The sequence below is a fragment of the Mytilus trossulus genome, chromosome 6 (genome assembly GCF_036588685.1).
Source record: "Mytilus trossulus isolate FHL-02 chromosome 6, PNRI_Mtr1.1.1.hap1, whole genome shotgun sequence".
In the NCBI taxonomy this organism is placed as follows: domain Eukaryota; kingdom Metazoa; phylum Mollusca; class Bivalvia; order Mytilida; family Mytilidae; genus Mytilus; species Mytilus trossulus.
Window position 1 is genome coordinate 60,608,359 of NC_086378.1, and position 12,072 is coordinate 60,620,430.

The following is a 12,072-nucleotide window of genomic DNA, read 5'->3' on the forward strand; positions in this document are numbered from 1 at the left end:
CTAGAATAATTCAAATATAAATAACTTGCATATGCTTATTACTCATGAGTTATACGGATATATAAAAAGTATATCAAATCACTACTGAGTAAAACAAAATTGAAATTGCATATTAAATCTTTTGCAGATTAAATTAGGTATTCAGTTCGAAATAAATGTGTGTACATTATGCTGTAAATTGGAAGTAATATGAACTACAAAATATAAATAAATATTCAAATTGACACAAACAACACAGGCTATCTTTAGACTTATATATCAATTAAATTGTGCACCTTCATAAAATATACTATATGCAACTTCCATATAGTTTGTTGATTATCGATTATTTGAACAGTAACCTATTTGCAAGGTAAACTTCTTTTTTAGACATGTCAGGTAAACAGTAGATAACAAAAACGTTATCAAGTACATTACTATTTATTTGTTGAATATAACCGTCATAACAGGTGAAGGACTTTCTGACTTAGGATTATGAAGACGTAAAAGGTTTTTAACTGATCTTTTTTGTATGCGGCAGCACAGAAGATTGGGGACATACATACAGGAAAACTACCCAACGGTGTGAGTTCAATTATGTGATTTCAACTTTTTCCTATTAAGTTCCTGTTTTCAATTTATAACATTTATACAGGAAATATGGGATGAACATTGATTTAAAAATAATAAATAAACAGACTATGCAATGGCAGTACACATGCATTATAATCAGCTTTGATTTATTTTTAGATTTAGTTAATATTTTAAAAGGTATCTTGACTAAGAATTGGAAAAAATAACATAGTGTGTTCTTCCTTATCAACAAACAATATTTTCTAAAGAATAATCCACCATCTTCCCAATAACAAGAAGACTTCAAATAATAATGTCAGGACCTTTCACCGGATAATTTTTCATAATTCAAGTAATAATTAAGAAATTACTGATTTCAGTCTAATCGAAATAACCTTCAAAATGTAGTGCCCGCGGATGATTTTTTTTTCTTTCGAATAGACAGAAAAAAATATAACCGTCATTGAAATATAACTCAAAAATCATTTTAAGCAGTAAATCATGAGTAAACGTTGATGACGTCACGGTTTCAATAGACAATTATGTATATGAGCTGATAGAAAGTAACTTTGGGCTAATCAGAAGACGTTTTACGTCAAAACATATTCATTTAAGAAAAGAAACAGTATTCATAACCAGGAATTATCTGAATCTGAGATTTCGAGACCGCTTCTTTACAAATTGTAAAAATTATGAAAACAAATATACCGAGTAATATAGATAATAAACAGAATCATATTATAATAAGTGTTTTAGGTTCAAAGCAAGTTTGTTTTAGTTTATAAAGTTGTCGAACAAATTGCAGAAGACATACATGTTTTAACTAAAATATAATGTGTAATCCACAATTAAACAAACTTAAGCTTTTTAAAAAGTATAACAATCTCAACATATACTGTGACACTAACTGTATTTATCTAATATCGATCAAACGAAAACATCTCTAAAAACAAAATGCGTATTAAAAATGTAAAACATTTGTATCTAAAGGGCCAACTTGGAGTAAAGTAATATTGTCAGCTGAATTTTACTCTACAACTCTGTTTACATTTTATCAAGAACTTTCCAATTGAGTTTGATATTTTTGTTTGAATGTAGTCTTTTACTGCCACTACCAAAGGCGAGAGTATTGGATGCGCACTTGAAAACTATTAAAACACCACCAATATTTGTATTTGCCTTTCAACTAAAATTCAAGAGTCTGTTATTTAGTAATCGTCTGTTCTACCGTCTAATAATGTTGAATCGTGTTTTGTTTAAGAAAAAAAGGTCTTTTACCATCTGATTTGCATTGTTTATTCCGGAAGTCTTTATTGTTTACGGTATACAATGTTGTCATTATTGAAAAAAAATTAAAAGCATTCAATATCATTTTGCCGTTTTTTGTAGAAGACGGGCGAAAGATACATGAGGGACAGCCAAGCTCATAGATTGAAATTAAATAGACAACGACGTGGCTGACAAAAAAGACAAACAGACAAATAATAGTTCTGAAGACACAACATAGACAACTTAGGACTAGGCAACATGAACCCCATTAAAAACAGGAGGGGATCTCAGGTGTTTCGGAAGGGTAAGCAGATCCTGCACCAAATGTGGCATCCGACGTGTTGCTCAAATAATTTCATACCCGGTAAATGGTCTAGTTCGGTAGGTCACATTCGTTGAAACGGAAGAGGATTGTAGTTACGACACAAGGAACATATCCGATATCATTTCCGAAACTGATATTCCATACTGGTCAACGAACTTATGGTGGCGTCCGTACAATTTACGAAGGAATGATTACATCTTCACCATTTGGAACTCTTGGTTTAATAACCTCATTGTTAGCAGTGACCTTCTTTCACGGAAATAATAAATGGAAATACAAGCCCTTGAATATCGTATTAATTCGCTGGTATATACTAGGTATGCAGCAGGTATGCATTGCTGGAATTTTGCTACATAAAAATGGAAAATTCACAATTGTTAAGCTGACATTATCTCTTATGTTGTCAAGTTTTGTTTTCAACCGACTCTCATTGTCAATTTCTAGATGTAATTCAAAATATGACGCAGACTGCATGACGATGATGTCTGGAAATTTAAAATCTCCGGCCGTTCAAACATACTCTCCGTTTGAAGTTAAAATTTTCAATATCCTATTCTTCATCACAAAATTCCGCTAACTAGTCAATAGATCCTATATAATTATTGTAATGATTTAAAATATTCCTATCCTGAATAACCAAATATTATTTAAGACTTGATGTAGGGCAAATGTTTTTCATCATAACAAAATTAATCTGCAATACCATGTAAACTGCTGGTAAAATGAACGACTCATTTTTGAACATAGCCTAACATATATTAAGAAAGACCGTAACCGTAAAAACAAATCAGTGTAAACCTTCACTAACAAAAACATATCCTTAATAATACATGCATGATTATCTTTTCATAGATTAATAAATGAACACCGATGCTCATAGAAGTGTATTGCAAACACACCAAGTGCAACCAAATGTACGGACATCAGGGATAAGAGGACTACGGATAATAGGTGGACTACAGATTATTTTTGGTATTGTGTGCTGTATCCTTGGTATTGCTGGAGCTATTATCAGTAACACTGAAATAACTAGTCGATGCAAAAGCTTCTACAACAGCAACGGTTATCAAGTTGATGTGTCTACACATCTAAGTTGTAGACAATCAAATAATATCCTTATAATGGATCTTATTTGCATGGCATTATCAGGTTGGGTAAGTAAAACGGATCATACTATAGGGCTTCTTTCATATATTATGATTTTCAAAATACTTTCAATTTGATATTTAAACCTGTTGTCAAAATACCTGTTGTTTAATGGTAACCATGTTAAAATATCGAACTTCAAGGTATAATGAAAAGGCTTTTAACCAATACCAAAATCAAAAGCTCACACACATTCAACAATTGGAAAACAAGTGTTACTATATCATGTATATATCGCAACGACATAAGAATAAATCGTAAAGAATATTTTTTTTATATGATCGTCACTGATGAGTCTTATGTAGAAGAAACGCGCGTCTGGCGTACTTAATTATAATCCTGGTACCTTTGATAACTTTTTACCTATTTCATATATGTCTGTTTTGTTCAGACTTTAAATCATTTTTTAGTTATTTATATATCTCAGATAGACAATAATGACTGTTCATTACATCTCTTTTATTCGTCCTTATATGTTATGCTATTTTGTTTTATTCTACTTTCAGTTTATACTAACAGGATGGTTACCGTTATGCATGACAGGACAACGTCAATCAAGATGGAGATGCATGGTATGTTATTCATAGATTATATTATTTTTAGAATAAGAATCATTATTAAAAGTCTTATAGCCTGTATAGCTAAATCATTAAAATTTATTTTGTTGACATTGTATAAATGATACCAGCAAGAGCTGCACAAAAGCGGAATATTTTACTACTCCGATGAAATAATGAAGTATTTTGTTTCTTTAGTCTATGGTAGCAATAAACAGTTCGGAAAAATATTAAATTTTGCCTTCATGAATTTTACCATCTCCTTTTCATTGCTTTCTTGCAGTATTAAGTTTACTGTTTGTGTCATATATTATGTACATATGTACGCTGATATTTTATATTCGTTGTAGAAAACAATAAAAAATATTATTTCTTTTGGGTGTATCCATGGCAACAATCTACATTTATTTGCTATCAAATATTGCAAAAAGGGAGGACACGATGTCACATATTTCCCCAAATTTGGCTAAACGTAGAATTTCAATCGCTTGAGATAATACCTTTTCTGAAACTGTTTACATATATCTTTCATTAAATCCAATGAAAATCATATGTCTTTAATCTCATTTTTTGGTAAAAATGCGTCAGAAACTTCGTGCAGAAAAAATAGTGTTAGGAAACATAGCATTGATTTCTTGATCAATGAACGGTCTAGCTATGAAAATATGTAGAGTCAAACAGAAAATAACCCATAAAACTTGAACAAATAATCTTGATGTTCCTTAAAACCACCTTGATAGGCTAAATTAGTACTCAGCTGTCTAAAAATAAATTTTCTTTCATAATAGTTTTCGTATTTGAAAAATCCACTATACACTGCTATTAAAACTAGTCTTTGTATCAAATATTAAGAATTTCAGAATCAAATCAATTGGATGTCAAGTGTAAGCAGTTCCTGCTTTATAATAGAACTAGTCGAGCTACTCAAGTTGATGGGTATTAACCGGTGAAAACCATCTCACAATAGCACATTGGTAAATGGCACTTGTCGAATCTTAAAACATCAATGAGTTAATTAACCATCAGGATAAGGACAGAATTTAAGTGACTTTTATCAGCCAGTGGTTGACCATGATCGCATTATATGGCATTTAAATCAAAACAAGTTATAAAACAGGCTAGAAAGAAGTCACTTATATCAATTTTGTACTATTGGTGACGATCTTGCACTTAGTGGATAGTGTAGTTGATGTAGATGTTGAGAGGACCTTTTTTCAATATTAAACATATTTGATTAATAATCACCTGTTTCATCAATATTCAGTTGAGAGGACATTCAATATAAACACTATACGTTTATATATCTTTTCGGAATGATCGCAGTTCAGTATATTTAGAGTCTTAATTCCTTCATATCTTGTTTTTGTAGTTTTAATAAGTATCTGCAACTGATATATGTGAATGGCTTTTTAACTACATACCTATTACGCCGATTGCATTGTGGTTTTGTAATATTGCTTATCATTTGTAGATAATAGCTTATTTGGTTTGTAACATAATATCAGCAGCTGTATTTTCACCAATCGTGGTTGGCTTAGGAATTGTAGGAGCACTAGATGTGAGTATTTAACCAACTTTAATATCATATCATCCATTGTTTTGACAAATATGATAATGTTTGACAGTGTGTTATTCTTAAATCTAGATAAAATACATATGCTATTCACATGATAGTATTGAGCTTTCTTAAAATCTATTACAAATTCAATGCTCAATACCAATTACTATCAATTCATTAGTTTTTATACAACCGCTAACATTTTTGCGGTCGTATATTGGTATCACATCGTCGTCGTCGTCGGTGTCGTCGTCGTCATCAGCGTCGTCCGAATACGGATGGTTTCCGGATAATAACTTTAGTGTAAGTGAATATAAATTAATAAAATTAACACAATGTTTATAAACACAAAATGAAGCTTGGAATTGATTTTGGGGCCCCCCGGTTATGGTCCCTAAGGTTTAAGAATTAGGGCCCAAAGGGGCCAAAACAAACATTTATCTAGTGTCAGAACAACTTTAGTATAAGTAAATAGAAATCAATATAATTTTAACACAATGTTTATAACCACAAAAGGACGCTTGAGATTGATTTTAAGGGTTATGGTCCCTAAGGTTAAGGAAAAAGGGGCCTAAAGGGGTCCAAAACAAGCACTTATCTAGTGTCATGACAATAAGTTGTGTATAAGTATTTCAATTGTTCTGAAATCGTACCGCCATCTTTAATACCATAAGTAGAAGGTTGGGATATATGTTAATGGTCTATGAATAAAGGGAAAACAAGGGGCCAAAACAAGCATTTTTGTAGTGTCAAGACAATAAATTGGAGTTATCTTTTTTTGCCAGAATGGTTGTTAAATCACCTAAAACCAATACTTCTAGAGTTATGCCCTTTATAAGTGGAAAATTGAAGAATTGTTTTAGTTTCTGTTCTCTTAACTTACGTTTGTCTTAACTAAATTTAATGAAATGTGTATATAATGCTTATTTCATTAAACTCAGTTCAAGTTCAATTATTGGCAGCTTCACTTTAACAGTTCTAGAGTTATGACGGGGCATTGTCTGGGTCCCTTTTAACATATTCCCCATTTATTTTTTTAAAAGTTACTATTTATTAATATTAATTTTGACCATGACTGTATGACATTTTATATTTTGATATTTTATTCTATGTTGCATTTAAATGAGTAGTTATTGTTGCGAACTCCATTAGTATTTGAATTGATATCATTTTTGGAATAAAGGAAAGGGGAGGTGAAAACAAAAAGGTAGGGGGGCACATTCATTCTGTGTCAGAAACCTATGATGTGTCAACTATTTAATCCCAATCCAAATTTAGAGCTGTATCCAGCTTCAATGTTGTGTCCATACTTGCCTCAACCGTTCAGGGCTCGACCTCTGCGGTCGTATAAAGCTGCGCCTGTGGAGCATCTGGTTACTGTTAATATTAATTTGAAATTATTTCATCAACATGTTCCTTTTAACGCTATTAAGCTATTAACGAATCACAAAAATATTTTAATAAATTACCGACTTAAATCAAAATACTATGGATTGATTTAATTCGTGTGTTTCAATTTTCTTGGACAGCAAAAAACTTACACTTTCGTTTATATCATATTTCGTCGTTTTGCCATAATCTACACGCCTATGGAAAATGTTTGAACATTGAAATTCATTGTTCTCCTGTACCCATGATATCCACGATAATTGCTATCCAACAAATACTTATCAATTAAATGTATACAAAATATCCAATTCCAAATCAAAAAGAAATATCCCATTTTGGGATCCGTCTGTGATAAGACGATTAACATGTGTTTAGAGTTGCAACATTCCTAGCAGTTATGTGTAGATAACAAAGCTAGTAATCCATAGAAGTTGCGATTTTACAGTTTGTGTTGAAGTTGTTAATTACGTAAAAGATAAACAATAAAGAGTTATAAGTAGGGATACATTGAAGTCATATTATATTATCTGCCATTGTGCTTCAGACCAAGCCATTTTAAAGTCGTCGATTTATTTGATATGATAATAAAAACACAAATTGAATCCAGACTAGTATAGGAAATCAGAGCTTTCTGTCTCGGAGAAACATTCTTTAATGTGAATCGCAAATTCTTTAGTTTGAATTTTATGAATAAAAAAGTAATATAATTATTTTCATCATTATTTCATCAATACCAAAGTACTTAACGACTGGAGTGTTGAAACTTCAATGAGGTACCAGTACGCAAGAAGAGACATTGCTGCGATAGATGGTAATGACTACATTAATCGGTACCAATTTGCCAATACAAGGTGAAATAGCAAATAAATAATGTAGACATTCTTTTTAGGTGGATTTGGAAACGAATACAAGATTAGTTATTGTACTGTCTTCCCTCCTGGCTATATTTTCTTTCTTTGAGTTCATCATATCAATTGTTGCTGCAACATACTGTTGTTTCTTTTCACAGATCTTAAATGGAAATGTCAGTATATTAATTAATGTCTCTCTATCTTGCTCTTCAACATTGATTTTGTTTTTAAATATGTAGAATTATTTCAACATGAAAGATGATGAATAAAGTTTTATTTTTTGCGTTATGAAATTTATACATAAGCAAGATGTCACACGTTTAAACCATCACGTAACTCAATGAACCATCCTGCTGAATCACCTTAAAAAATCAGTCCCTTACATCAAAAAAATAAACGAAAAAGCTACAACAAATATATTAGACTTCTTTTACCTCAAACAAATTAGATTTCATATCTATACCATGCATCTGACAGCAAAAGACAATAACAATCAAAGCCAAGAAGTAAACAAAACCAACGGTCTTTTACATCAACAGTTATAAATAATAATTAAGAAACAATACGATCTCCATTAAAAAACGGGAGTGATATCTGGTGCTCCGGAAGGGTAAGCATTTCCTGCACAGCAAAATATGATGATCTAACCAATGACTTAAACGTCGATCTTTCACGATAAATATATATTGCAGCTAGTTTGCTGATTTGTAAATATTCACCGTACACAAGTAAATTATTGACAATATCTTTGTGTAGGCATTTGATGTACAAACTGAAATTGGCTTTCATATATAAATTGAACAATAAATGCTTGATTTAAACAAAACTGTTTTCAATTTCCATCGTCTTTCCGTAATCATTTATGGATTATTTCTAAATTATGAATATTGATTTTTAACAGCATCAAAGTGTCTCACTCATGAACACGGCACAATCTAGAATGGTGTATAATATGCCAAACAATTCAATACCTTCAGAAAACCAGCAAAGATATCATCAAATGCAGTTGCACCAAATGCACGGATTTAATGGTCAACAGCCGGAAACAATGCAAGATTATCAAGAACATGTAGACTACTTACAGGCCAATCAGATATCTACACAAGAACACTATGGGCAGAAATCAATGGCATTGGCGACCTCAGATGACCAGTAACAAAACATAAATGCATGTCACCCAACGAAACCTGCTGTGAAAACAGATCAACCATTTCAGGTTGACAACAAGTAATTAAAATATTACAAGCGTCATGTCCTAGGATAACAGTGTATGACAATAAGACATATTTGTTAGTGAAAGTTTAGAAAAAAAAGTTTATGGTTTTGTTTGCCAAATTTTGCCCTACAGAGTATACATACATGTTGATGATTTTTTTGTATTGTTAACATCATTGTTCGACCTTCCCATCACATGTTATAACAACACTGGATTTCCTTAGTCAATACTGCATACTAAATATCACTGCCGTATCAGTGGCGTAGCTGGGTCATTTTTACGTGAACGCCGAGACCTTGGCGAGGGATATGAGGGGTGCCAACCACTCAATGTTAAAGCACCTGCTGGTAGTGGGTTCGAAGCCCCCGAAAGCTATCGAGAATGAGATACCGTAATGATTCCTGTCAGTAAACAATCATTGATAGCAACATAATTTTGAATCTAAATGGTTTATTTGTTTTGGTTAATTTTTGTAATATGTTAACTTATTCATCGTGTTAAACTGGAAGCTAGCCTAATGGTTATTGGTTTTAGAGAAAATGCCCAAACCAATATTACTTTTAAATAAGTTTAAAGGGTGCCCTGAGTGAGCATACAATCGACAAAAGCACCTTTTAATGAACACGGAAAACAATATTGGTAAGAGATGCAATAAAAAAAAAATGGAAAACCTCGGATTTCTTTCCACAGAAAGTGAATCGATTTATCATTCCTTTAAAGCCCTTAAGGGATTTAAAAAAAATCAAAAATTTTAATTTGATATTTTTTCTTGATCTGGAATATTTCACCACAATCTATGAAGGTTTATAAATTGAGCATGTAAAACAATTAATTGCGGAAAGAAGAGTCCGGCTATCTGTCTATCAGAAAAGAACAGAAAAATGAACAAAAACAATTTCTTTCAAAATTTTAGATTTAGAAACATTAGTCATAGAAAAAGCTTCTTCGGCATCTTCATAAAGTTCGATGAAGGTTCAACAAGTAGTTAATGTAATTGAGAAATGACCAAATGTAAGCCCAAACTGCGACCACTTATTAATTGCAGAGAGAAATACATTTTGTCCTTAAAATGCCGGAAAATTAAAGATATAATTGCATTATTATATTGCTCTGAATATACTCATTTGATCATAAACAGTTTCTGTCCAACTTTCGTAAAATTTCACGGAGAGTCATTCAAAAGACTTTATCCACATTCGGAACCTACATATTGATGCCGCTTTGTGTCGCTTTTGGAACATAAATCACAGGCTCGACAAAAATACAAACAGCATATCGAATCTGAGCAGATAGTCAATTGCTTTAAATATAAGAAAAGTAGAATTCATAGTACATGTAGATTCAGACTTTTACAAAAATTCGAACAAATATATTAAATGATCTATTTGATTAAATGTAATCCCTTTTTATTCAAAGTTGCAATCCATTGAGAAGCACAAGGTTGATGTGCTTTTGATAAGTTTTTCTTATTCTATATGTCGATTATTTGTTTTAATTTCACAATTCAAGTGTACGCCCGGGCGTTTTGACGTACACGTAGCTACGCGCATGCGTATAATTTATTAAGAAAACAATTATAAAAAACAAGAATATATCCCTAGTACACGGATGCCCGACTAGCACTATCACTTTCTATATTTATTGGACCGTGAAAATAGAATAAAAACTCTAATTTGGTATTAAAATAAGAAAGATCATATCATAGGGAACATGTGTGTAAAGGGGCACTAGCTACGAGATATATACAAAAAATCAAAAGTAAGATTTTTTTTATTCAATCAATAATGAATGTGAAATATTAATTCGCTCTTAGCAGCCAAAATGATTATATTTTGTCAAATTAAGCGAAGAAACATTGATAATTACTGATTCACTTGCAAGTGAATCAGTCGACCTCATTAAATCCGTATTCATGTGAACTTCAATTTAACCCCTAGCAAGGGATTCACATCGCATGCATTGTACGTGTACTGGTTATTTTTGAAAGAAAAAAGTATGTCAACAATGAAAGTGAAACTACGGTTAATCATTTGATTACTGATTCGATCCATATAAAATCAGTCTTATACGGTTAAAACAATGAGAAACATATTGTTTAATCTATAAAATAAAATCAAACAGACCTATAAAAATTCAATTGCACGTGTTGGTTTAATCTATTCATATCTTTGTTTATGTTTACATCGCTTATATGGTCATCTGAGGTCAAATCGATAGTTAATTAGATGGCATCTGGAATAAAATTCAAACACACGAACCTACATATTCTCTACCCCATGCTTTGTAAACTGTTTATTTTAGACTTTTGGTCGTTTGGATAAATGTTTTACATTGTTATAAATCAAATATGAGAATTTGAGTCAAATCGGTGACCATGATTTTGACAGCTAGTGCCCCTTTAAAAGTTTAAAGTTTATTGGACTTCAACTTCGTCAAAAACTACCTCGACCAAACATTTTAACCTGAAGCGGAACAGACGGAAGAATTGACGAATGGACGTAAGGGGAACTAACAGATGTACAGAGCAGACAACATAATACATACATAACATATTCCTACACTGAAATCATAAATTACATTCAATGTGACTGTTCTAGCATCTTTATTTGTTTTTAAAGAAATTGTTTTAGTTGGTAATAGTCTACTAGATAAGATAACATGGATTAAATGCACCAAAACTTTACGATTTATAGATTATATTTACAAATGCTGAATGAGTTATAATATTGTACTGTGGATTCATTAATATTCGTTGGATACCAGTTTTCGTGGATTTCGTGGGAACAGGGGAACCACGAGTTTAAATGTTCAACGAAATACAAAATTTCAATAAGAATAAGAATGTATGCAACCTTTTCTCAAACAACGAATTTAAATATCCACGAATATGCAAGTTTTCCGCAATCCACGAAAATTGGAACCCACGAAAATAAATTAATCCACAGTATAAGGTATCAGAATAGAAGTGGCTGATGTATCTAACTACGACCATTAAATTTATCAGTGTATTGCTTAAATATCTTCCTCTTTCTTTTCGTTTTTGACAGCAACGGCATCGAATTGTCAAAGTATGAATTCGGAGAAACTGTATTGGTTTTTTTTTTAATGAAAACAAATCCCAATAAAATAACCATGCTACTTCACGGGTACAACCTATATAATACTATCAAATAGTTAATAAGAACAAATAGCTAAGTAACCGCAATGTA

The 12,072-nt window shown here is 31.7% G+C and overlaps 1 protein-coding gene across 2 annotated transcripts; it reads left to right on the forward strand.

Moving 5' to 3' along the window:
* Positions 1-384: 384 nt before the first annotated feature.
* LOC134721625 (uncharacterized) lies at positions 385-11,871 on the forward strand. Of its 2 annotated transcripts, XM_063584732.1 has the most exons (7): positions 385-562; positions 1,942-2,125; positions 2,999-3,300; positions 3,799-3,864; positions 5,321-5,407; positions 7,686-7,820; positions 8,549-11,871. In XM_063584732.1, the coding sequence occupies exons 3-7, from the start codon at positions 3,007-3,009 to the stop codon at positions 8,801-8,803; spliced, it is 837 nt and encodes a 278-aa protein (XP_063440802.1). In that variant the 5' UTR covers positions 385-562; positions 1,942-2,125; positions 2,999-3,006; the 3' UTR covers positions 8,804-11,871. The 2 variants fall into 2 exon arrangements, with proteins under 2 accessions (XP_063440802.1, XP_063440801.1); XM_063584731.1 differs by lacking the exon at positions 1,942-2,125.
* Positions 11,872-12,072: the final 201 nt, after the last annotated feature.